This window comes from Paralichthys olivaceus, chromosome 13 (assembly GCF_024713975.1).
Source record: "Paralichthys olivaceus isolate ysfri-2021 chromosome 13, ASM2471397v2, whole genome shotgun sequence".
Lineage (NCBI taxonomy): Eukaryota > Metazoa > Chordata > Actinopteri > Pleuronectiformes > Paralichthyidae > Paralichthys > Paralichthys olivaceus.
The window spans coordinates 17,281,198-17,306,828 of record NC_091105.1 but is presented as its reverse complement, the minus strand read 5'-3'; the positions used below and the strand labels follow the sequence as shown (position 1 = coordinate 17,306,828).

At 41.9% G+C, this 25,631-nt stretch overlaps 2 protein-coding genes across 2 annotated transcripts in view; both read right to left on the bottom strand.

Annotated features, from left to right (window-relative positions):
• Nucleotides 1-20,641, bottom strand: part of tgfb2 (transforming growth factor, beta 2) — a 29,843-nt gene extending 9,202 nt beyond the window's left edge. The window contains exons 1-2 of the mRNA XM_020091055.2: nucleotides 19,443-20,641; nucleotides 157-320 (exon numbers count right to left, since the gene is read on the bottom strand). Coding sequence (XP_019946614.1) covers nucleotides 157-320; nucleotides 19,443-19,788 — 510 coding nt within the window. The 5' untranslated portion in view covers nucleotides 19,789-20,641. The remainder of the gene's footprint in view (nucleotides 1-156; nucleotides 321-19,442) is intronic.
• A 1,591-nt stretch (nucleotides 20,642-22,232) lies between these two features.
• On the bottom strand, nucleotides 22,233-25,383 carry rrp15 (ribosomal RNA processing 15 homolog). The gene is made up of 5 exons (XM_020091415.2): nucleotides 25,223-25,383; nucleotides 24,324-24,619; nucleotides 23,414-23,511; nucleotides 23,141-23,327; nucleotides 22,233-22,755 (listed from the first exon to the last, which is right to left on the bottom strand). The coding sequence occupies exons 1-5, from the start codon at nucleotides 25,260-25,262 to the stop codon at nucleotides 22,603-22,605; spliced, it is 774 nt and encodes a 257-aa protein (XP_019946974.1). The 5' UTR covers nucleotides 25,263-25,383; the 3' UTR covers nucleotides 22,233-22,602.
• Between the last annotated feature and the right edge of the window lie 248 nt (nucleotides 25,384-25,631).

Sequence of the window (25,631 nt, the reverse complement as noted above, 5' to 3'; positions counted from 1 at the left end):
CTACAAGCATTTATTCCATTCTTATAACAGTGAAGCAGAGGATGCAAGAGCTAAATACATTGCATCACTCGATGGCCCCTAAATACAGACTGTAAACCTTTTTTTTCCTTTTTTATCTGTATGATTCAGGACATTGGATCGAACGTGTGTGTGTACCTGGTAGAGCTCGATGCGTTGCTCAGACACTCTGGCCACAGGGTTTTGAAGACGGAAGATCCTGAGCTCAGCCTTCACCAGGTTGGATGCATTCTTCTCCATAGAGGAAACATCAAATGTCAGCCGTCTGAAGTAAGGGTTGAAATGAGTTGCAGAGATGACATCTACAAAAAAGGAGAGAGAATGGGCGACTGAGTGTAGGTGTGTAGGACAAACACAGAGGTGGAGGTGTTAGGTCAAATCGGCTCACATCATTTTAAAGCCCTTTCCAGCTGCATATTTTCAAAACAGTATATTGGTGTGCTCAAAGAAATGAAAACATGGGTTCAATGATACTTTTAAAGCTAAATGTTGATTTGAAAAGATTTCTTCAAAGCATTCTTGAGTAATTGTGTTCACAAGAATGTGACAGAAGGACGGACAATCTGAAAACCTAGTCACCAAGTCATGAAAACCAAATCAGAAGAACCCTGACCCCCATAACCAAATAACATACTCTCTTAGTACCGCAGCAGCCTTGCACAGTAGCAGCAGCACAATCCCCCTCATGGAGTACTTTGAAACATGGGTGTGGAAATGTTTGACAGATGCTTACACAGAACCGAGGCGACACCAGCAGCACTGACAGCCATATGTGTTGCCATATCTGACAGATTCTGCGGAACACACACGCAGCACTGGAAACCATGTGTGCAGTGGAGGAGCTTTTGTTTGCCAGTCTCCCTAAGCACAGTGAGTAAGGAGGCCAGGGGGTCTGAAATAGATGGCTGTAATGTAAGGCAGAAGCCTGGGATCAACAATACACAGTGAGTTTATTCACACAAAGTAGACAACCACAACAATAGACATGGACTGGGAACAGCTGACACACACACACCCACACACAAACAAAAGAGAGAAATTCTTCACTATACTATTTTTCAATATAATTGAATATGCAATTTGATAATAGAACATCGAACGTGGACATTTTTTTGCTTTGGTAATAATGTTTCTGATTAACAACTCCATAAATCTATGGCGACAGACAAAACACAGACACACACTCAAACAATGACATACAACATGTTAGAAAACTATTAAATCATCATCCACATCGACAAAGCAAGTTTACCAACTTAGATTAGTCCTCATTATTGAGAGTGGACTACAGGACTGGAACCAGTATGTACTATACAGGAACATGGCTGTGAGAGTGCATCTTTCTCTGTGGTTCCAGTAGATCGGACAAATGAGCAGTGAAAAACTTATCTACTCTGCCATTCACCCCCATGAATCTGCAGCATTCACTAGGTTGGCATGAGACTGGGACCAGCAAGTTGGTTATGGTCAATCCATTTTATGACTTTATGCATAAAGTAATTGATAAACACTGTCATGCTTCTTTAACCAATAAGTGTTTCATGGATGAACAGATAGTAACCGTAACAACAGAATTACAGATTATTACAGAGTAGTAGACTTGTCATCCTGAGCTGATATATGGTGACAGCTTCTCTTTTCATCACCTGTCTGTTCTCTATGTCATCTACTTGTTTCTGTGTGCTCTGACCAAGCCAATGAACATTCGCCTGATGAGAAAAACTTACATCCTGGGTGGGTTTGGAGTATCTGTGTAAGTGAGTAGAGGATGGAAACACACAACAGAGAGCAGGCAGTAGAAAAATGAAGTCTCCAGAGGAATGTACTGTCTGATTCCGCCACTGGCTGTTTGTTCAGCCAACAGTCAGGATTCTCACAGCCACCTGTGAAAAACCTCTGCTGCCGTGGTGCCTCTGTTTCTATCATCTTCTCAACAGTCACACTTCAAACATGTATATTGACTTTTATTTATTAAAAAAAACAGTGATTTACTGCAACTTATCTATTCAAACACACATTGGGCGACATGTCACCCATCAATCACAGGGCTCACACTGGACCACAATCACACATAAACACAATTTAAAGTATTTAGTTCACCTAATGTGACAGTCTTATGGTGTTTCTGAAACTTTGGCTAATTTTGCCAAAACTCTAAACAAACAGCACAAACATTAAGCGTTAGTTCAGGCAGGTTAAGAAGTCAAGCTCAGCCACAATCCAGCATTTAAACTGATAGCAGCAGATCTCCATGTCAGCCCACACCAACTGATGGCTCAGCTGCTTCCCTCCCTATGTTATTTAAGCTGCTTTAGCTGCCTAATTTTCCTGCTTCCACTGCAAGCCACTTTGCATATTTTCCCACATGAGATTGGGTCTGTGTTTCAATTTACCCTGTTGCTCACCATGTCAACCTAGTCCTTGATGAGGATCCTTGTCAAAATCGTAGAGGTTCGGCAGATTGATTCGCAGTATCAGCAATGAGTAGCTGACAGATCCATTCCTGCGCTGCAGCTCTCGCAAGTTAAAGTGCTTATACTCCTAACATCAGTGAATGGCCAGTGCCAAAGCCCATGAAAGTCTTATTTAAAACAATATTACCATTCCAGTTAGAGGTTCTCTTCAACAGCTTACTGCTTTTTCCTGGACAACAGCCAAGCCTGAGCAGGACCGATACTCACCCAGATGTGAGAGGACGCTGGCGTTGTTGCTTCGCGATATAAAACTTTTTGTGTAATTCTTGCTTTTTACTTCAAGTAGGGAACTCTGTGACTGTATCTGCCACTTCGTATATTGTCTCAACAAATTTGCAGTACTGCTAACAGTTTAGCAGCCGACCTGTCTGACTTCCATATTCGCCGCCAAGGTGCTAGCTCCACGATCAGTACAGGTGTACTCTGAAACTGAGGTAGATAGTAAAGAGTTAAGTAGGGAAGGAATTTATGTCAAATTTATGTCTGATCCCATCACACAAGAGAAGGAATGAATGATTTAATAGTCAACCAACATTTCAGTGACAAAATCTACTGTGGGATGAATAGGCAGGTCAACAGGAACCTGCTGCAAACAGCACAGACCTGATCAAAAACGTCTACTCAGCGTGAATTACTTGATTTAATAATCACACATCAACACGTGCATGGTTAATCCCTGTGCTACCGATCAGTGGCCAACATTAAACAGCATGCAGCATGAGGCAGATGAGCCAAGACTAACGATGCTCTTTCTCATTTCCTTCCCATTCCTCAGTGGAGAAAGTCACACTTACAGCTCCCGGAAGAGCGAGACTGTTTACCCACACTGCTGCAGATCCTCATGAATGAGCCTGCTGTGCTTCAGCGCAACACTGGACGCATTGAGCAGAGGTTCAGGGGAGGGCCACAGTTAAGCTGACACATGCTGTGGATGGCAGACACACACACACACACAGTCCTGATGGACATTCACAAAGAGAGCTCAGTGCCTTGACTGCACTAATCGGATCTGCCTTCTTCTAGAGTGATACAAATATTTTGATACCCAATTCACCCTTCTTAATGTCATTGAACGCATCACCTGGTTTGATTCACAAATTCTCCACTAAAACTGAAAAAGAATGGTTCTGGTGGGTTATCAGCCCCGTTCAGTTCACTCATCCAACTGAAATAACCAGGTGGTCTAGTATGAAATGTATCTTACATACTGTGTTCTTTGATAATGGCAGAGCCTCTATCATATTGAGACTCGACTGCCTGATAGCTATCAGCAGAACGTCAATATGCTTCAAGGAGATGTGTTGTCCAAACATGTAACAGGAACGTTTTTAAACGTATGAATCATACAGATGGGGATAACAAACACACTTTGAAGCATCGAAAAGCATCAGAAATAGCTCAAAGTGATGATTGAGCGACTTCAAACTCTGCCTCCGTGCACACCTCCTCACATTTGGACCATCGCTGTGTGAACCAGGTGTAACTGGCAGGGGGTTGCCTATTTTGTAAAGCTACGGGAGACACAGCTGTGTGACCGTAAAGGGAGTTTCAGACATTATAGATGAACTGACAAAGACTATGCTTGTTTTACATACAGAGCAGGCATACAGAGGTGTGAAGAATAAGCCATTCATAAACCATAGGTCCATAAAGACCTGTAATCTATGATTCCATATCTATAGTCCCCATCAAATGATCGACATTGTTCATTATAAAAATCTATAGGAAACTGCCATTAAATGTAAACTCCATGATCTTTGTTCTCAAAATTACCAGTGTCACCTGCAGGGTCCAAAAATTTACTTTTTGGTCCATCTACCAATGGTGAATTTCAGATGGTGTTGGTGTTGGTGTGTATGACCCAACTTTTATTTGATAATGTTAATTCATATTGCATCTAATACGGACACTTTGCAAAAATGTGGGTACTAAACTCCATACACTAAAAGTGTATGGTTGTGTGCCGGCACTGCTGCATATCTGACATAACCCACTGTAACTCAAATTTCATCCTCAAAAACAAGTTCTCTCTCAGGCCGGCGCCCCATGAAATGAGGTCTCCAGATTTTGAGGAAGTCAGAGTGCCACAGTTCGACTGCAGGGTTGGGGACATACTCTGGAAAGCCTGGGGATGTGAGCTATACAAGTAGACAGAATGTGTCCACACCCAACCTTGACCTCCAGTCTGTTTACACTATCTCTGAATCCTCTCTCGCAGTCTGCTCTTGTATCTGGTATTGTCAGTTTGTTTACAGTAAAACAAGGATAGCTTGGACTATTCACTTTTACAATTATACAATACAGTGAAGTAGCAATCCGCCTATGTCAAGTTGTCTTTTTATTTGTATTTGCCAACATAAATTTTTAACTGTATTTGCTGAGTGATCAGGTAAAACTAGATATAATCAGCAAACACCTCTGTACTTACACTGTAGCCAGACACACTGCAAAGACTGGGGGCATGAATAACCCCTTTATATAGAAATATGGCTAATATAGCTCCCAAGCCATTCTTTTTAACCTTTGTTTTTGTGACATACTAGCTGTTTCTCCCTGCTCCCAGTCGGTAAGCCAGGCTAACCCCATCCTGCCTCCAGCTCTGGGCTGAACACACACACAAGATTGATACTGATTGTCTTGTGGAGGTTTGACATAAATTGATAAATAAAATTGTTGATATTTTCTTTGTGCACTTCCTTCATATAGTTTTCATCTATCACAAATGTCGCTTAGAGAACATATGCATCCTCACAGTGGAAATACACTTGAGTATTTAAGGAGAGTGAGCAATTGCAGGGGTTGGTTAAGGGTGTGGGATGTAAGCAAATCACCACCAGAGCCTGCAGGCAGCAGAATCAGCCCACATTACCACTGATTTATCCAAACCCGACATGAAAATGATCCACCACAACTGGCGCCGCTTTTGTTCTCTCTCACTCTCTCTCCCTCTGTGCATGTGTGTGTGTGTGTGTGCATCGCTCTGTCACATTTATGACAAAGACAGCAGTGAGGTGAGTGATGTCACATCCTTCACACAGGCAAACAGACTCACACACAGTGATATGGATGCCGTTCTTTCATGCAGTCACTCCCTCTGAGAGACGCTGATGTCACATGAGAGCTGTCACACAGAGCCGACACTGGGCCCGGATCCTGTAATCAGTCAGTTCGTTACTCATCACTCCCATTACCTCACATACCACTGGCAAAGCATTAAAGCCTGTGCTCACAAAAGACATGTCAAAGAAGTACAGAGAGTTCATGAGCGATCGATTTGAGGTTATACTGTGTGGTGAGAACATGGACATCAATACATCCAAACCATCCATTCTCCACTGCAAGCTCTGAGGTTTCAACTCACTGCTTCAGGCAGATAGTTACCGACATTTTATGGCTTGTGTCCCCTTGAAACTAAGCAAGATGTACCTGTAACCCCCCCCTACAAATATCACTTTGTATAGAACAAATATATTTTTCTCTTTCTCATTCTGCAGGTATCTCTAACTCCAGAGCTGCAGGATCAAGTTCTGGAACTTTATTTCACTTTATTATTATTTGTATTATTATTATAGATGGCCATCCACATTCAATCTGGTTCTGGAAGAGCTTTCTCCCCATTAAAACTGAGTTCTCTACACTCCACAGTTGCTTAAGTGTTTGCTCAAATAAAACTAAATAGAATTTTCAGCTATAATAGAGCCTTAGACTGTACTATTATTTTGGAGGTTTAATAGATGCATACGTTCAACTGGAAGCATATGTGTCGTGTCAGACAGGTGAATGAAAAACATTGAAGGTGGCACATATTTCTGGCTCTATTGAAGAATAAACACTACCATTGTCCATTCAAATTTTATTGCTGCCTTCAGAAAATGAACAAGTCCTGTCTGAGGCTTGACTGGAGAACTTGTCACGGTGATATAATAAACACTACAACAGAACTCGGCAAGTACGTTTGGATGCAGGCCAATATTTTTCTTAGCCATTAAATGTCAGGCCAGAACATAATCAGAAGCTGTTTTCAAGAAACTAATTTAATTTTCATTTTTTATTGTTTGCATGCTGGACGCTGCGCAGAGTGAAATAAGAGCAATTTGCATTCATCTTACCTGGTTTCATGAATGTAAAAAAATACAAAACTTATTTGGAGGTAAACAAAACTAAACTAAACATTACGCGGTGTCAGGACATTTATAATTTTATTTTCTACACAACAAAATCTCTAAAGCACTACATTTATAAAGTTCATATATATATATTCAGGAATCGTTCACATGATGATGACATGGTACAATATTAGACATAAATCCCACAAGTACAGTCTGAATTTTGAGCAAGAAGCAAAATTAGGCCATCCATCAATGACCTATCTATTTGAAATAATGAAGCGCTGAACGTTTTCCTGACTGAAGGACCTTGGAGCTCATAGGAAGCCTGTGTGAGGCTCTGTCAAACACACACTTCCTTCCTGAGGAGAGAAGGTTGAGAGCGCTGGCTGCTCTCTTCTCCTGTTTGACTGGTGGCTTTGTCAGCAGAAACCACTTTCTTCTCACGCCTCTTCTGCTCTGCAGTGACTTAGTAGTAGGAGTTATTACTAAGTTGGTCTATGTTTTAAATAAAGGGATAAGTAGGAAATATAATGTACCTGGAAAACAACCTTGGGTAACAGTTCTATTATAATCATTTTCTGTAGGTTTAATTTGCAGGGTTCATAATGACCCCAAGGATAAATTATGTTAGAACATTTAAGGATAACAGGAGGGTTCAAGTTAAATAATAAAAAAAGACTTTTCTAAAATTGGTAAAATATTGTGCAATGTTAGCCTATAGGTTGGGGGAATCGGTCGATTCTGCTTTTTCCTGCTCAAACTTTATCATATTAAATCTGCCTTTTAAAATCCACATCAGTCATCCTCTAGTGGGCAGTAACTAGACATTTACTCATACTGAAATACATGTGATGGCTTTGGTCACCAACTTATTTAAAGATTAGAATAAATGTTTGTGGTAAATCGAAGGAGGATGTGTTCTTCTATGGATTGAAAAGTTAACTAAACAATCTAAAAAGCATCTAGGATTAGCAGAAAAATGTAGAAAGCCATGCTAAAAACACGTGGTAGAATATAGAATATGATGCTTTGCTGTAGATTGAACAATAAAAGTTGTTCAGATGAGCTCAACCTTTAACATTTACTGTAGAAAAACACAACATACACATTCATTTTCAACAGTATCATGAATCCAAAAATGAAATAGAACACTGACTGGGACCTGTCTTTACTGATTCCATCCTGCCCCCCCCTTCTGCTTTCCCTGTCCTCCCCTCTCCCTCTTTGTACTGTCAACAACACAGAATTCATAATCTAATAATTGATCTATATGGTCTGTTAACGTTACGTATCTTCAGATAACTTTTGTCATACACCTGTTGGGGTGTAATCTCCAGATAAGAGGTACCTGTAGCCTTCGGCCGAGAGCAGATGTCATCAGGTCGTACCCAACTATAATGGAGTGTTTCACCCTTAACACTCTCTATTTGTGCGCCGGCAGTAGCGGCCAAATCACAGATCAGTTCCTGGCTTCCAGTTTCCTTCCGTCTGCCTACTCCATATCCAGTAGGAGGCTTGTTCTGCCTCCTACTCCATTCCCCCCTTGTCCTTGCACTCCTGAACCATGATTGGTACTTCAAGGCCTTTCTCTCATGCACCTCTTTGCATTCCTCCCTATTATTGCTCTAGTTGAATACTGGGTTACTGCGGGTGTAAAAAATTCACATAACAGAAATGTATACATAAATGTACTGTTAATATACATAAAGCCCAAATCTATCCGAAAAAGAGTACTTCAACTGAAATAATATTCTGCAGTTATACTATTTAATCCATTTTATGTACCACTTATCCTTTTACGGGTCACAGGGGGAGCTGGTGCCAATCCCAAATAACATTGGGCGAGAGGCATGGTTAGTCCTGGCAATCGGTGACACTAGTTTTGTTAAATGTTTATTAAGTTTCCACACCATGACATCCCTATCAGGGAGTTGAAGGTCACAACATGAGAGGTCACTATAGCCTTGGCCTGGCATGAGCAGGACACCTAAAAATCTGACCTTGACGACAGGAAGAAATATAATCTGAGCTAAAACTGTTTCATCTGAAGGAAGTTTACAGGGATTGAGGCAGCACTCCACCTCGGCTCTTATTTCTAATTCTAGGTCATGATCATTTTTTTTTACTGTCTTCATTTTACCATTTTATTTTCCAAACCTCAGTTCTCTTTCATGACCTGAACAGGTGGCATCCACATTATACAGCTCCCTCCCTAAGCTAAACAATAACAGATTCAGAGTGTGGGAATACATAAATGAAAACATTTGCTGTGAAATAATTACGCTGTGATCCTGAGCTGTTAGGAATTCAGCTGTGACTGCTTTTGCAGATGTGTTGGCATGAAGAAATCCACATGTGCACATGTGTCTCCTGAGCACTGGTAGTGAGTTCTGGCACAGACATCATCATCATCTTTCTGCTCACACGCACGCATACACATTTACACTCACATAAACACACACACACACACACACACACACACACACACACACACACACACACACTGTCATATCATATTCATCTGTATCATATTTTAAACTTTTCAGTTCCCATTGAGACATTTAATACAATGCATGGAGATTTAATTAAACATTACAATGCAGGGGCAATTTTATATTGTGCAAGTTCCACCAGATTTATGACTGGAAGCAACTGTTTACTACCTCAGAATCACTTACCATTTGAGGATGGAAACAGGGACTAAGTATTGGTCTTCAGGGTCGAAATATTGGGACTGACTTGAGGGAAAACTATTTGACCTACTTTTGATTATTTCTGACATCTCATGCACAGGAGAGAAAAGGATAGAAGAAGAAATGTTTAGAGCAACAGAAACAATATGTATGTAAAACCTGAAACAGAACTAGTTCAAACAACTTGGTGTCAGTTCAACTGAAAGAGGAAAACACAGGTTTATATAAAAAGCTTTTATCTTTATAATAAGATTCTGATCCTGATTCCTTTTCTCTCAGTGTGGACATGCAGAAGAGTCACGTCAGGCCTGGATACACAGATGCCCCAGGAGTTAAGCAGCATTTTGTAGTTTGACAGAACCTGTTATGTGTTCGAACAACTACACTTTCAACTTCACATATTTCATATCTATAAAGCCAAATACATAAGTGCTTTTAATAGTTATAATTTGTTTCCACTTCATGTGTCTCTGTTATCCAAATCACAAATGTGACAGCATCCCTATTTTAATATCCCGGCTCAGTGATGAGTATTTCAGCTTGATCTTTATTTGGTGGAGGAAGTTCCCACAGCCAAGCTGTAGTTAAACAATGATCCAGATTTCAAACACCAGTGGATCTCCACATAAATCTGGATATCATCAGGATAACCATGGAAACTTAATTTCAGTGCACGTTGCCAAATCGGAACATGTACAATGAAAACAGCTGTGAAACAAACCCAGACTCTGACATGAGTTAATTCAAACTGATACACCTGACACATACAGTGAATAGCAGGTGTGAAGACCTATCACAGCCAGACAACTGGCTAGAGCATCTTCGCTACATCAAGGCTCACGCCATGCTGCTGGTCAGCTGTGGTGAGTACCTATTGACAGTGATCAGAGGGGGGAATGTAGAAAATGAAAACAGCAGGAGGACAGGGGGAAGGAAGCATCGGAGCTGAGAGATTTAAAGAAAAGTCAGAGAGTAAGATAACAGACTGAGGCGAGAGCAAGAGCAAGAGAGGAAAAGAAAAGCATCTACAGTGAGGGAATGTGAGCTCTCGCCTGTCTGGTTCCCTGCAGACGCCTCCGCCCAGCCGCTCACCTGCCAAAAGCAAATTGAAAACAAAAAACAACTGTGCACATAAGCCCTGGGAACTAAAAATACCCATTACTTTGAAGGCCTATCCACAGTGACCTGTCAGTCTCCATAGGCCCAGTGCCCAGCAACAGATAAACACACACAGACAGGACAAAAAACACAAATCAAAACTGCCTCACAGAAGCACACATATGCAGTGACATGATCACATACAGCATGTGCACACGGGTGAGACATGGGCACTGATAGAGGCAGGGGGTTGGTCACTGGCTGTGCAAATCCAAAAATACAACTAATAATCCCAGCTAACATTGCATGTGAGGCAGGGTACATCTTAGACAGGTTGCCGCAGCACATTGCAACATACAACCTTTCACACCCACGGCTTCAATTTAGTGTTCCAAATCAACCTAACCCCAAACTGCTTCCCTCTGGACTGAGGGAAAAACCCACGCAGACACATGAGCCGTTTTCAGACATGACCTCCAGGGGAACCCCGCAGATTTGGGTCCGGACTTTCTCTGTGGGTTTTCTCTCACTCATGAACAACGCAGCGGGCGATTCTCTGCTCAGCAACAAATCCTCTGGAGCAATCAGGTGCGGGGTGGTGCAGCAGGCAGAGACAGGAAGCAACATATTAATCGTGCTGCAGCGATCAAATGTTTTTTTACAGCACATCGATACTGGCATCCGCTATTATGACCGAAAACTCTCTTGACATCTTCAACGGTGTCTTCTACATGTGTGGCTGTGCTTTTTCATCCAGAGATAATTGCATCAATTTTGCATCTGTCACTTGTTAGAAACATCATCGACAAGTCCACTCGCTCTCCTGCTGTGTTCTCACATTAGCTACTCAGGACATTCTGCAGACTTTATACTCAGGGGCAATGTGGAAAAAGTCTATAAAAACTCTGGAGGCTCTCACTCATTTGCATACAACCCCTGTGGAGAAAGTCCGGAGTACAGTGCACGTTTGAAGCTATTGAGAACATGCAAACTTCCGAATTCAAACAATTAACCTTCTTGCACCGATGTTACAGTGCTAATTACTGCACCACTATGTCGCCTATGGTGCAACTCATTCTTTTTTCATAACATTTTCCTAATGGTGAAAGCTTAATTCTTCTAAAATATGTTTACAGGATATGAGCTTTTATTATTTACACTACAGCTTCATTTTCACAGAATTTAGTTGTATTGTACCTATTGTATAAGATTAGATTTAATAATAAAGTACCTTGTTTCTACAGCTACAAGGTACATAAAAAGTAAATAAATAAAACACTGTTAATTTCTAAAATATCTCTCAATATAGGTCAAATGATTTGCATTCCATGACTGCATGTGCTCTTAAAAACCATGAGCATACTATGACAGCACACTGTGAAGGTTTGGTGCTCATTTGGGGTGACCTTGGCCTCCTCCTGCACTGTGACTGTTGCTGGCTCACCATTATATGGCAACAGAGCATTTAGAAATGATGGCAGAGATGCACACACTCACTATGGAAGGTGCAGATGCAAAGTGGCAACTGGGCAGCAAAACGTTGCCTCATCACTCAGGGAATGAAACAGTTGTGACCACAGCTCTACTCGAGCAACCTGAGCCTGAGCCACAAACACTGTCCCATCCTGCATGTTGGCCACACCACAGCCCAGCCTAAGCCTGTACAACAACCCCCCCCATCCCTCTTCTGCACTCCTGTTAACGCTGTCATCTTACACAGGACTTGTGCCATTGCTGTAAACAATGAAGAAAGTTCTGGAGGAGAACTTGTTATTCTTTTAACTCTCTCGCTCAATCACTCTCTGTCTCTCCCCTCTGTTATGCAATGCTGCTTGGCCACAGTAGCTGAGCAGTTCAAGTGGCAGCAGCGTCCAGGTCTTGCGTAAGTGAACAGAAAACAGGCTTTCAACAACAAACTTGTGGTGGGTTCTGTCACTCAGGCAAATACCTGAGGTCTTAAAGTTTTCAGCTCCCCCTACAGCTGCTTTCTCTCCCTCTCTGATCACTCCATCAGGTCGCTGATGAATAAGTAGAGACAAAAATAACAAGCCTAGACCGCAGTCATCACAGCTGACTACTGGCACTTGAAAAATGATGGTCAGTTACCATGCAGACTGTTTGCAGAAATGTGGCAGTGACACTATGACTGCCAATTCTGAAGGTGAGAGGATCTCCACAGTACGGCATTAGCTGAACGAAAAGATGGCTAAGAGAGGTTCAGATCCTGGAGGAAAGAGGACACTCACAGTCTGCTTGGACATGGAGCTGGCACAAAATGTGAAAAACTGGACTAAACACCTACTGAACACTTCAGTAAGGTGTCAGTATGCTTACCAAATATAATACAAATCTGGCAAGTAGTGGACCTCAGTATTCCATCATACACCTTCTTATACAGTGATTGCATGGCTGTGTGGAGACGAGGTAAGGGTTGAACCCCTCTCTCTCTGTATGTGTTGTCTGTCTTCACTTCACAAGACTTTTCATGTGAAAAACAAATTATAAAGTTATAAATGTCTCGCTGCTGAAAAGACTGTTAACTCCATGAGTGTGACTGTGTCGGACAGTGCGTGGATAAAACTCTGGAAGTTTAACACTGGAGAACAAGATTGTATACTCTATCTCACACGTTGTTAAGCATAAAGGTGAAGGTTGTTGAAAACTTTAAATACCACACAAGACAAAGGAATGCTACCTTCTGGCATCAATATCAATAAAATCAGTATTTCCCAATGCACTGCTTCCTGAAAGTCAACCGTTGCCCCATCCCTTCATGTTGACTGTTGGCCAAATTACTCTTTTCTTTCTGCGTTCTCTGATTTTCTGACCCATCTCACCCTCAGTTCTCCTCCTGGGCTATTTCAATATTCACATCGCAGATTTCAAAACCACAACAAAATTCCTTCAACTTCTTCAATTTTACACAACATCTCTACTTCCCCACCCACAGCCGTGGCCATATCTTGGACATGGTCTTCTTCACTGATTTCACCATACACCACCTCTCCAGTCTCACATCTTAATATCTCTATATTAATAAACTATATATGGTTTTGATTTATTCTGTTAATCTTAGTGGATCTGATTCTGGGTACGGCTAGAAGACTCCTGCAGGTGACTCAATGGGAGTCTCAGGCAACAATAAAATAATACCAAGATTGGATGTTACAATGTTTATTTTAATTAAATCTAAAAATAATAATAATAATAATCGATAATCAGCAAGTAATCCAAAATGTTTGACACATTTTACTGAAATCATCTCTGTTTTAACCACAAATAGAGATAAGTTTGGTGATGCATTCAAGTGGCATACAGGGCACTGATATAAACTTAAGTTTGAATCTATGAGTGCTTGTGATCAGCCACAACAGTAAAACCAGTTACCTGTTTTAATGTTGTGGCTTGTGTAAAGTGCTATCCGTGTGCTGAGTGAAATGCTGAAAAAATCATTATAATAGGAAATATAAAAATAAACTATATCTTGATTTAGTCAGGTTTGGACCAACGCCCAGCACTAAATCATACCTGATCTCTGTGTGTGTTTGTGTTCGTGTGTAGGCTGTTTTTACAACCCTCCCTCCACAAACCAACTGCCGCCACACGACCGGGTTTATTTAGAGAAATGCAGGGGAGATTAGCCAGAGATTTCAGACTATCATCATCCATCACACTCAGGCTCAACAACACGCACACTGGGCTCTATACATCTCAACACACAAACACAAGTCTTAGCAAGTCAAACTAATAAAAAGCCACATGCCCATACCTACAGCTTCACCTCAAAACATGAACACACATCCTCCATTTTCTCTCACTCCAAATACAACAGTGGAAAAGAACCTGCGGGAGCCCAGTCTCTCATGGCCAACACCAGAACCTTTTTAGTGAACGAGTCAGATGATTTTTTTGCTATGACAACGAAAAGAAGCTACACAAGTTTATATTGACAACAGGACTCTGGAATAGGAACAGGCACTGTTACATTTTCTGCATAAAAAGTAAGACGTGAACGACTTGTCCTGCAGAATGATTGTGAAAGACACCAGACTGTTATGTTGTGTTACATTGTGTTACGTTTGTAATTGGATTGAAACTGATCGAGGACCTGTGTCGGACAGACAGACAGACAAATGCAGTTTGAAATGTTTGCCAAGCTTATTAGTGTTCTGACAGGATATTTATAGCATTGGGCACTGTGTCACTGTCACATGGACTGACGCTGGAATCATGCTATAATTTGTGTCTGTGTCTGTGTGTGTGTGTGTGTGTGTGTGTGTGTGTGTGCACTTCCAAAGCAAACTGTGGAGTATATCAGATATCTACTTATCATTAAGTAGAAACATTGGCTCTAAAAGAACAGGTTTAATCAGTGACTAAGGGAAACAGTTCAAATGGGGTGATGTCATGCATTGCTAGGCATCTGGCATGTTCACCATCAAGCATTAACGCAAAATATTTTTTTCCTGAAACTTAATTTAGTCTGGTATCTGCTTTTCCTCCACAGGCACCAGTGTTCATACAAGGGTTCCTAGTTCAAATGTGTAGATGTCCAAACTTGACTGGCAGAGGTCAGAGGGTCTTGAATTTTGGAAGTGGTGATAGTAGCTGAAGGATGACTGTCTTCTTCAGTGTGACCTTTGTAGCATCTGAGCTCACTGAACATGAGCTGCTCAAATTGCTACTTTCAAGCCAAACAGGAAATATGAATATACAACCCTCATTACGTCACTTTCACATTGTCACATCCTTCTCAGGACACATAGAGGACATTATCAAGCTATTTCCACAAGCTGAGTAAGCATGACACGTGCTGCCATTTAATTTGTGATTTCAGTATGAGACCCCAGAATAGCAACCATGGTCACCTGCAGATAAATGCCAATAGACTGACAAAGCTGTGGGAAAGGAAAGGATCTAAGTAGAGGGACGTGGTGGTTTGTGTGGAGTGGTCTTCACTCGACCCTCCTCTCCTACTGGAATTTTCCATGGAGCAAATGGCAGACAGGGCATACAAATAATGCCTCAGAGTGAACTCGATTTAAATAGATGGCTCTGAGGGGACAGGGACTAGTATCTCCAACCATCCATATAAACCCTCATACCCCTCACCCTGCTGCCCAACATGTTTGTAAAGGCCCAGGCCTATTGTGCCGCACGTTGCTGCCCAACCAAATAAGGTTGATACTGTGTGTGTGTGACTTTCACAGCAACTCACGCCGGCACGTCAAGTGAAGGAGACTAAATAAATCGAGCTCAGCAGCTGAAGGGTTAACTGCTTTATCTCTCTCCTGTCAACATCTTTCTCCAGGACCTGGCCAGTGTTACCAGTTCACATGAAGGGAATCAGTTCTGACCTCCTTCCTCTCTGCATGTTGACTCAATATTATTCATACCCTGAAAATACTTTCCTGAGGTACTGCACTCAGGCCATATCTATTTAGATTTAGGGTATTTACCAAGGATATAATTTAGGGCAAAATACACCTAAAGGCAAACAAAACAACATGCTAATTTATTTTTCGCATCAGCCAAAATAATTGACGGTCCAGGCGAGTTGAGACCAGGAGGCAGAGTTATAGTCGTGCATTCTTCTCTGTGATTCTATAAGAGCAGTCACCCCCCAAATAACCTATACTGGGTAACAGAACCAAACATTCAAACCATAAAGTAAGTATGGATTATTATATATTAGTTCACTCAGATCTACTCTCTACTGGTCAATGATCTGATACAGATCAACACATTGATTTACTCTGTGTGGCTTAAACCTGCGGCTGCAACAAGGAGAACAGTTAGTAATTGAATCAACATCCCCCTATTCATATTAATGCTCATATTCCTCAGAGCAGTTTGCAGCAATTTTTAAATCTGATTTATCAATCAACCCTCGACTGAAAGGTTATTATAGATCATTTGAAAGCCTCGGAAATCAACGCTGGAAACCACAATAACAGTTTAACTAGTTATTTTATATTGTACTTACTCTGAATGTTTTAAACACATATTCTGACACACAACTTGACTCGCACTCATACACAGAGTGAACACAAGATGCCAGTACGACACAGTGAAGCAGATGAAGTGACGTTCACTCGAGTGGAAAACTAGACTCATTCCTTTTTGTTCAGAAAGTAAAAGGACAATACAGAACTTTATTAAAACACATGTTCAACAAACACAGAGACTGTAGAGAATGTAGTTTCATCTGTTTGGTCCTCAGTCTGCAGGAGTAACCAGTGCCCTCTTTCAACCAGTGGTACATACAGATTCACAGCAGCAGAGAAGACTGACACTGACTCATGTCATCTACAAACAGTATTACAATGAATTTATCTGGTCCTGCTGGAGCTCTAGATCACCGGATTCTGTCAGTTTCTATACAGCCACACCCTTTCTGACCTTCGTGACACAACGAGGGGCCCTAGCGCCGAATAGACAAATTATTTCACATCGCTTTCATCTCTTATTCTGCACAGCAATACATTTTGATCATTTGAAGTCTCTCCTATTCAAATAGCTCTGAAGTTTCATTTACAATGATTTCTTCATTTCTATAGCCATGTCTTTCTTCTGGTGTTTCTTTGATCTGCTCAAGGAGAAATCGATCTGCTCCAAATTGGGAGGTGAAAGGTCAGCCCCACTGAAGCTGGTTATTTCAACACAGAGGCTGCAGCAGAGATTATTACTCAAACAGGGCTTCCTCAGCTCTGTGTTGGAAATCCTCAAGTGTGATGACTGGATCAAGAACAGAGACTCACATGCAGGAATCATGCAAAGTTCACATCAATAGTCTAAGTTTTAATGCAGGCAGAGTTCACACACAGGAAGACCAAGGTTATTAAAAAAATTAAAACCAGAACAAGGCAGCAAAAGTAACAGGGCACAAGCAGTCTCTGAAACAAAAAGAGCCAATGTTTTTTACACAGGAGGGCTACACAAGGAATGAATGATGGAAAGATCTTCATGAAGTACAGAGAGGTGTGAGCAGGTGTATAATGGGTAACTCAGGGGTGATGAGGTGGGTGCAGTGGTGGGAAACTGAACAATAGAAGGAAGTGAGGCTGGAGTCCATGAACAGAGTGAATGAAAAACTAGGTTTAGTCATCTATGGAGGCTGACAGTCATTGATATAAATATTAGAGTACTTAACCAAGTGTTGTTATTTCACCCAGTGCTGAAAATGCTTTCTGGGGGAAACCAAACATCAACAGGTTTTAAAATCTACTCGTAAAACCAAAAGTAAAGGGGGGGATTCAAATTAAACACAGTTAACAGGAACAAATGGGGCATGATAAATGCTTCTTAGTTATAGTGAGGCCAAAGAGCTCCTACATTGACATGCAGACATTTTACTGCCATCCCTCTGATTAGTGGACGACCCGCCGTGTGAAATTCACTCATAGACAGAACAGTAGTTTGTGCAGGTCATTGGCAGCTGGGATGCAGGTGCACTTGGTTCTCTCTGCAACCGCATGATGTGGCATTACATGAGCAGCTGAAATGTAACCAGATGGTTGGTGGTTTCCAGCTTCTCCAGTCTGCATGTCAAACTGTCCTTGCCCAGTGTGTGATATAAAAAAGCACTCCACCACTTTGAGTGGTCGATAAGACTAGGAAAACACTGTATAAATACAGTACATTTATGTTATACTGGAGATTTTTCAGGTGAGCAAGCGTTTTATTATGGAACCTGATCAACTGAAGTGGGTGAAGTAAGAAAAATGTGCCTTCACAGCAAATCATGTCCCTGTTATTCTGGATAATCCACAAACCTCATAGTCAGTTGTTTAGGGATTACAATTCTGGTAGAAAGTTGATCCAGTGAGTGGGGTTGAGACAGAAAACTCAAAAACTCTCAGATCTCTAAATCAAAACCCTGTGTTAACAAAACCAAGAACTTAATTTACACCTCTCCCATTTAAGTGCATTTCTCATCCAGAATGTATCTTGGCATGGTTTTAAGATTATATATTTACACCTGGGATGGCACAGTGGTGCAGAGGTTAGCAGTACAAACATATTAAGAACTGCAAGGCTAAGTTAATCATAAAAGTAAAAAGTAAATGAATAAATATATCAAAATAAATAAATAAACCAAATGTACATTCAGTATGACCTCATCATAAATGTATCATGCATTCCTCAAACACAACTGCAGACTCAATGTCCAAAATGGGACCTATTCTGAAAATGTTTCTGTGTGTATTCATTTGAATGTGTAATAATTAGTAAGTAAGAGAGATAGTTCTTCATTGTATTTTTAAAGGGATAGTTCACTGAAAATTCACTACCGATGGAGGGGTAGTGTTTGAGTCCACAAAACACTTTGGGAGTTTCAGGGGTAAACAGCATTGCAGTCAAATCCAATACAATTGAAGTAACTGGCACTGACAACAGACAGGACGCTTTGATGACAACACAGTGTGGAGCATGGAGCATGGAGGCATTTTATGTTTTTTGACATCGGCATAGTGGTGAGTAGATAATGAGGGAATTTTCATTTTTGTGAAAACTATCTCTTTAAGACTACATAAATATGTTTGTGTCTTTTTTCCAATTTGCATATATGAATTTGATATTTTCCCATAATTATAATTATATTTATCTCGTCCTGGGGGAGGGATTATCTTTGTAAATTTGATGTGTATTGAATGGTGTTCATTTTCTATTTTAATACACAACAAAAATTGTTGTCTGACTGACATGAATAAGCAAGATGTTCAATAGTTTCAGTGATTAACTTCAAAACCATATTGTTGTTGCTAGTCTCTGTGTGTGTGTGTGTGTGTGTGTGTGTGTGTGTGTGTGTGTGTGTGTGAAGGTACAGCAGAGGGACTGTCTGCTGGCTCTGCAGAAACTGTTTCCACATTCCCTCCAGAACAGCATGGGTCGGGTTTTCCAAAACAAACACACGCACACGTGACCACGCACACACGCTATGTGGAACTTCACTCAGGTAATAATCCAGCAGTGGGCTGCACATGAGACCCGCAGGTTTGCACACATTCACACGTTTTGCGCACACAATCTTTTTTTCTCACACTTACTCTCTGACGGGTAGAAGGGATACATGTCGATCTTGTGCACCTCCTTGGCGTAATACTCCTCCTCGCTGCGCTGCCGCTCGCACGTCGCCGCCCGATCGTTGGCTTTCTCCTGCAGCAGGTCCCTGGTGCTGTTGTATATGGCCACAATGTCCCGGGACACCTCCTCGGGCTCGGGGAAGTCCACCGGGGGGCTGGTGAGCTTCAGCTTGCTCAGGATCTGCCCTCGAATTGCCTCGATGCGCTTCTTCTTGAACTGATCCATGTCCAGCGTGCTGCATGTGGACAAACTGAGCGCCACAGTGGCTAAATCCAAAGTGAGCAGAAGACTGACGATACACAGGTTCATCTTCTCCACGTGTATGTGTCTTCAAATTTCAAACAAATAAAAGCAGATCCTGGAGGGATTTTACCGCGGCGATTTAAATATCGCCATGCAGATGCATTTCTTGCGCAGAAATCAAAGTGGAGAGCATTTACGCAGACTGGCCGAGTGGCCAAAAACAGGGAGTTGAAAACTTTTCTGGTTCCAATACCCCAGTTTCAGTTAAGTGTCCCTGAAAATCCATTCAATTTTGTCCAGAGGAAAAGAGATCCAGGTGATCTATTCCTCACAGTGGGTGTGCGCAGCCTTGAGGCGCAGCAAGATGTTGACGGAGGCAGATCTAAACTCTATGGATGAAAACGGGGGAGTTAAAACAGCTGAGTGTTACCGTCAGCGGGGCGCATAGCTGCGAGTACACCTCCACCGCATCAGCGCTCTCACCACTCTTCATCTCAGGTTTCTGTGCTAAACTTTAGCGATTAGTTGTTATGACGCAAGGTGCCAACTGTATAATGTCGCGTTACGGCGAAATGAGAAATCCGCTCAAAGTAGCGGCTCCACTCTGACAACGAACCTTTCTTCGGAGGTAGCTCGCTGACAAAAAAGCTCGGAGTTTGTGTTCGAAGCGAGTGCAGTTTCTTACGCGTCTTCCCCAGCCCCATCTAGCTGGGCTCGACTCGTCTTTTACGCGTGCCAAGCGGACAGCGGCGGACGCTGGCAGGAGATGCGGCTAAAGGTTCAACGTGTTTCCCCTCCACACACTTCAAACCGAGACTGTGGTCATCGCTGTGGAAGCAGGGGACCGCTGCAGCTCCACGTTACGAGGCGGTTTGGTAAATAGGAGTGCTTGCTATGCCCATTGGGACAGCGCTGCAACTGCTAATGGCCCATTGGCCTGAGGTGCGTCGTGACGCAGGGTCCTAAAGCCGATCACTGGGAGGTTTGCGAAACTTTTTGAACGATTCTGCAGAAACACCTCTCCAGTTTTCTGTACGTGACACTGTTTCCCTCCATGTTGGCCTTTCTTTCACTTGTCTTACCTGTTGTTTTCCAACAAATCAGATCTGGTGATCTGACACTGTAGAGTGTGGAATGTATTGTTGACATCTAAATGTTCTTTGTGCTGGGATATTCATATTTGAACGTTATTCATTTTTCGATTTTTACTCACTTACCCCATTATTATAGGTTCATTACCTCTGTGTAAAAGTGCGTTTGAGGTTTACTGCCACTGTAAGTGTGTCTATTTACTTTATCCACATTACCACAGAAGCTATTAGGAACTTGCGTTGTTGAGCTTATTGTGCTGAAATAAACAAAATAACATTTAACACAGATTTCAATGACATCACAACACCATTTAAGAAGACAATGTGTAGAGCAACAGTGCCCACCAATTCACATGAATGGATTATAGCTACATGCAATCATTTTTTTCATATACTGAGGGTTTAAAAGTTGAAATTGTGATTTTAAATCAACACAAACAGGAGCAAACTGAGACAATAATTCAGGCTGGGAATTTCACTTCATCCCATAAATCTGTTGGCTGACTATACTTTTTAAAGTAACAGCTACCAGTCTACTTACACACTCTCTTTATAAGACTTAGGATTTCATTAAGAACCATTTTCATTCACCTGTCCACTGACTGGATGGCTTCAGCGGTACCATGATGTGCTTCTCCAGCCATTTCTCCTCTGAGCACTTACACAGGAGCAGGTGTTTGTCAGTTGGATTTATGTCCACACCCCTCAGAAAATCCCACTTTTCTAATTATTTGCAATGCTCTATTGGCAGCCCTCCATGGTGTGCCCCATCTAAGCCGGCCATCCATCAAGCCTGACAGTCCTAATCTGCTGCAATCCTGATGGTGTCACTAAATCTCTAGCCACACTGACAGATGTGAGACAAGGAATGGTGCGTCTCTCAGGCTATGTGGAACATACACAAACGACCTTTGTTATTAATAAGGCTCTACACATCAGCACTCTCTGCCAACCTAATCCGTACAAAGGTTTGAAAACAACGTTATAGAACAGGTTTATGAAAACACAAATCTCAGTCTTTAGCTCACAAATGAGCTTTTATTGTTTTTGTCTCAATATCAAAACAAATATTGGGATTGTTTGGCAGAAACACTTCAGACAAACTATTACCGCTCAAGGTCCACTTGCTAAAGAGTTTTCAACCATAATATGCGGCCTTCTTCAACAAACAAGAGTTTAGAGTTTGCTCCTCCTTGGTTCAGTACCTAACACCTTTCTTCAGCCCCAAATACTCACTACAGAAGCTAATATGCAACATTCCACAGCAGGAAATAGTTCCCAACAGATGCACAATTTCCTCTGGTTTGCCTGATACAAATTAAAAGGGAGCAGCTGTTCTAGTAAATTACTGAGACTCCCGTAGTACCATGAACAGACTGTAGTCCAGTGGACAATAAGAGCACAGAGCACTGTGGGTGATACATGGCATGGCTGTTTATTCAACTAGCACTGTACAAAACATTACTATTTACAGAGTTTCCAAGTAATAACATGAACCAATTGATGCTGACTCTGTGATGAAAGGCCAGGGCTCCACTCAGAGGAGCTTCTTTCACTTCTTCTAGTCCACATACTCTCTCCAGGGCATAGACTGTCCCCTCCCAGCACAACTATTCACCAACTTATATCACAGTGTAACCTGCTATAAAAACGTTTTCTTGTGTTTAAAGTCATTATAGAACTTTTATAGAACTTTTCCCATCTTAGTCTGGGTTCCTTTACCCAGCCTATTCCCGCAGAAGGCACCTGAGCCTGCTCAATGCAGTCCCTCCAGTCTGTGTAGCTGTTGTCAGTCTGAATCACTATCCTCTAACCCCGCTGCTGAGTGTGGCTCAGTCTCCTCTTCTTTGTCACTGTCTTTGTCCCAGTCCTTCATGGTGGCTCCCATCATGAAGTCATCTCTGAGGATGCTCCAGGCAGGCTTCTCCTCTGTCGCAGCAGCCTGCACATGCACAGAGACAACGCACGAGTTCAGTGAGTGCTTTTAAAAGGCAGCAGTGACACCATGTGAGCACTCAGTGAAATTACATTTTATTACTTGGTGAGAAATGTGTTAGGGCTGGGTGATATGACATCCAATAAATATCATGATTATTTCAAACTTTCATCTCAAGTACGCTAAACAAGCGATTATGTTATGCCACCCCCCCACACCCGGATCATGATCTGACTGACAGAATGAAACAGTAGCACAGGCCCACACTGGAGAGAGAATGAGCCATGCAGCTTTCCAAAGAAGACCTACAAATGAGTAATTGTCATTTAGAGTGTAGTGCCGTATCAGTTCTGGAGGCAACAAACAGAGAATTAGATATGACTGAACTCACAGTGTCGGTCGGTGTGCCGGTGCCTCTGCTTCCTTCCTCAGTCCTCCTCAGCACATCGATGAAATCCTTCTTAGAGACAGTCCCAAGAATCTTGGCTTTCTTCCTCTCTGAGCCACCCACTTCCTTCACCTTGTCATCCACATTCTTCTGGTGTTTCTTCACAGCATTGAATAGCTGCACCACCCCTCTGAGCAGAAAAACACACGGTCACATCTGGACGGAATGATAGTTCTGACGATGTCAAACACAGCCTCATAAGAAGCGACTAGATACCTGGTAGCTATCCTCTGTAGAGCTCTCTCAGTCTCTCTGTCCACCACTACGTCTGGTTTCTCCCTGCTCATCATCTCCCACGATCGCCTCTTGTCAACCTGTTGGACACAAGCACAAATACAGTATGTAAACATATACAGTATGTACACATATACAGTATAATAAATATATGGTTAGGTTGTGAAAATCATTTTTGGTTGATCACACTGATGTTAGTTCACTCTTTGTCACATCAGACCTGACACTTGTTTCTCAGAGTGCTTTTAAATGTTTCTCACTGGGAAGAGGGGGTCTCATTTATCGAACAACTAAAGATCCATACTCAAAACGTACATGCGCACAAAAAAAAACGAAAATGGCATTCACCAAAAAATCTGATATAAAAACTGCACAGCTGAAGTCAACGTTTCCTATAAATCAGTGGACTTTGAAACATGTGCACGTAGATCTGGCACATATCCGACCCTCTACACAGCCACACTCAACCATTCATGGTGAAAGCAAAGCACTTCATGAATGTGAAAACCAGATAACCTTGCTGATCAATGTTTTTTATGGTGAATTGTGGCATCAAGCAAGAAAAGGCCCAACTTGTCTGACACTGGAATTGAGGAGCTTGTGAGTGAGGTGTTCGGTGGCCAGAGTAGTGGGATCACCAATAAAAGAAAATCACAGTGTAAAGTGCTGCTGCTGTGGTTAATGCAGTGACAGGACAGTTTACATTGTTAGAATGTGAGGGAGCTTGTTGTACTGCCACAACACATTTTAGTATTCCCATCCAAAGCTGCAGGTATTATTAAAGCTTAAGGGAAGTCGCCGATATCCCAGACAAAATTATTATATTTCCAAAAGGGGCTTTAGACAGGTATATATTTTACAGTGTAACACACACTTTCACTTGGCTCATTACCTGTGTCTTTTTCTCTTGCTGCTCCTGCCTCTCTCTCTCCTTCATCTTGTCCAACTCTTTGTTCTTGACCAAGATGATGCTTTTGTTCTCTGCAGTTTTCTTCCCCAGGATCTTTGCCATGGCTTCCGCCCATCCAGCATTGGTGTTACCCTCCTCTTCCTCCTTGTCGTTGTCATCATCATCATCGTCTGCTTCCTCTCCATTGCTCCCTCCATCATCTAACCTTTCATCCTTATTCTCTCCTTCAGAACCACTCTGGTCATCGCTGTCCTCACACTGAGGCTCAGCATCGTCCTCTGTGTGACACAAAAAGAGTAATACTTATGTGAATATATGGAAAGATCACTATAAAAAATAACAGCATTATAAGTGTACTATTTAAAGTAAAAGAGACTATGAAGAGACAATGGCCAACACTGGATAATTGAAATTGTGTGCTCATGGATCATCTCCATCTCCCTCACTGAAGAATTTACTCCACATACATACAGTTTTCCTGTTTTGTTTTCATTTGCAATCAAATCTATGGAGTTGTTTCTGATGAATGATTTAACATCATCTTCACTAGAACTGTCAGCTCACAGCACAGAGGACGTGCAGTCTGTGCACAGCCTCGATTATAAATAAAGTTTGTTCAAGAGGAAAAACACTCAGTGTGTGGGATTATCTATCCTAACTCCTTTAGGCTTCTCCTTCACACTTTTCCTTGACCTCGCGATGTTTTCCTTTGGTATCGAGGAATAGTGGGTAGGAAAGTAGATTGGACACTCCGACCGCAGCCACAGACATGAATTGTACCAACACACAGCCACAGCAGCAGATGAGATAAAGAGCAGCAGAACACAGGGAGCAGCTCGCTCCTCGACACGTCGTGATTTTCACACAAAAGCAGAACTCACCTGGCGTCTCCACATGTTTTTCCATCACCGCTGCCATCATGGAGTTACAATAACTATGGTCCGTGTGCGAAAACTACCAACATGCGGGGGTTCCGCCACAGGAACGGGCCGTTTCCGGTCCATGCGTAAATACGTCATTGGCCCACGCTGTACGTCACTGCGGTGGGGGAGGTCCAAACCCTGACACATGACATTTTTTTCTTTATTAAATCATATAAAACTACAAACTAACAAGACACAGTCATATTTTCTTGATCAAACAATAAAGCCTCAAGTTGAGCAATAACCTAATGATTAAAACGAATACGAAAGCACATCAGGAAACAAAAATCCAAATAAGAAAAAAAGAAAAGCTGAAATAGGGCTATCTCACATTAAATAACTATCATATCTAGTAATGAAAGCAGCA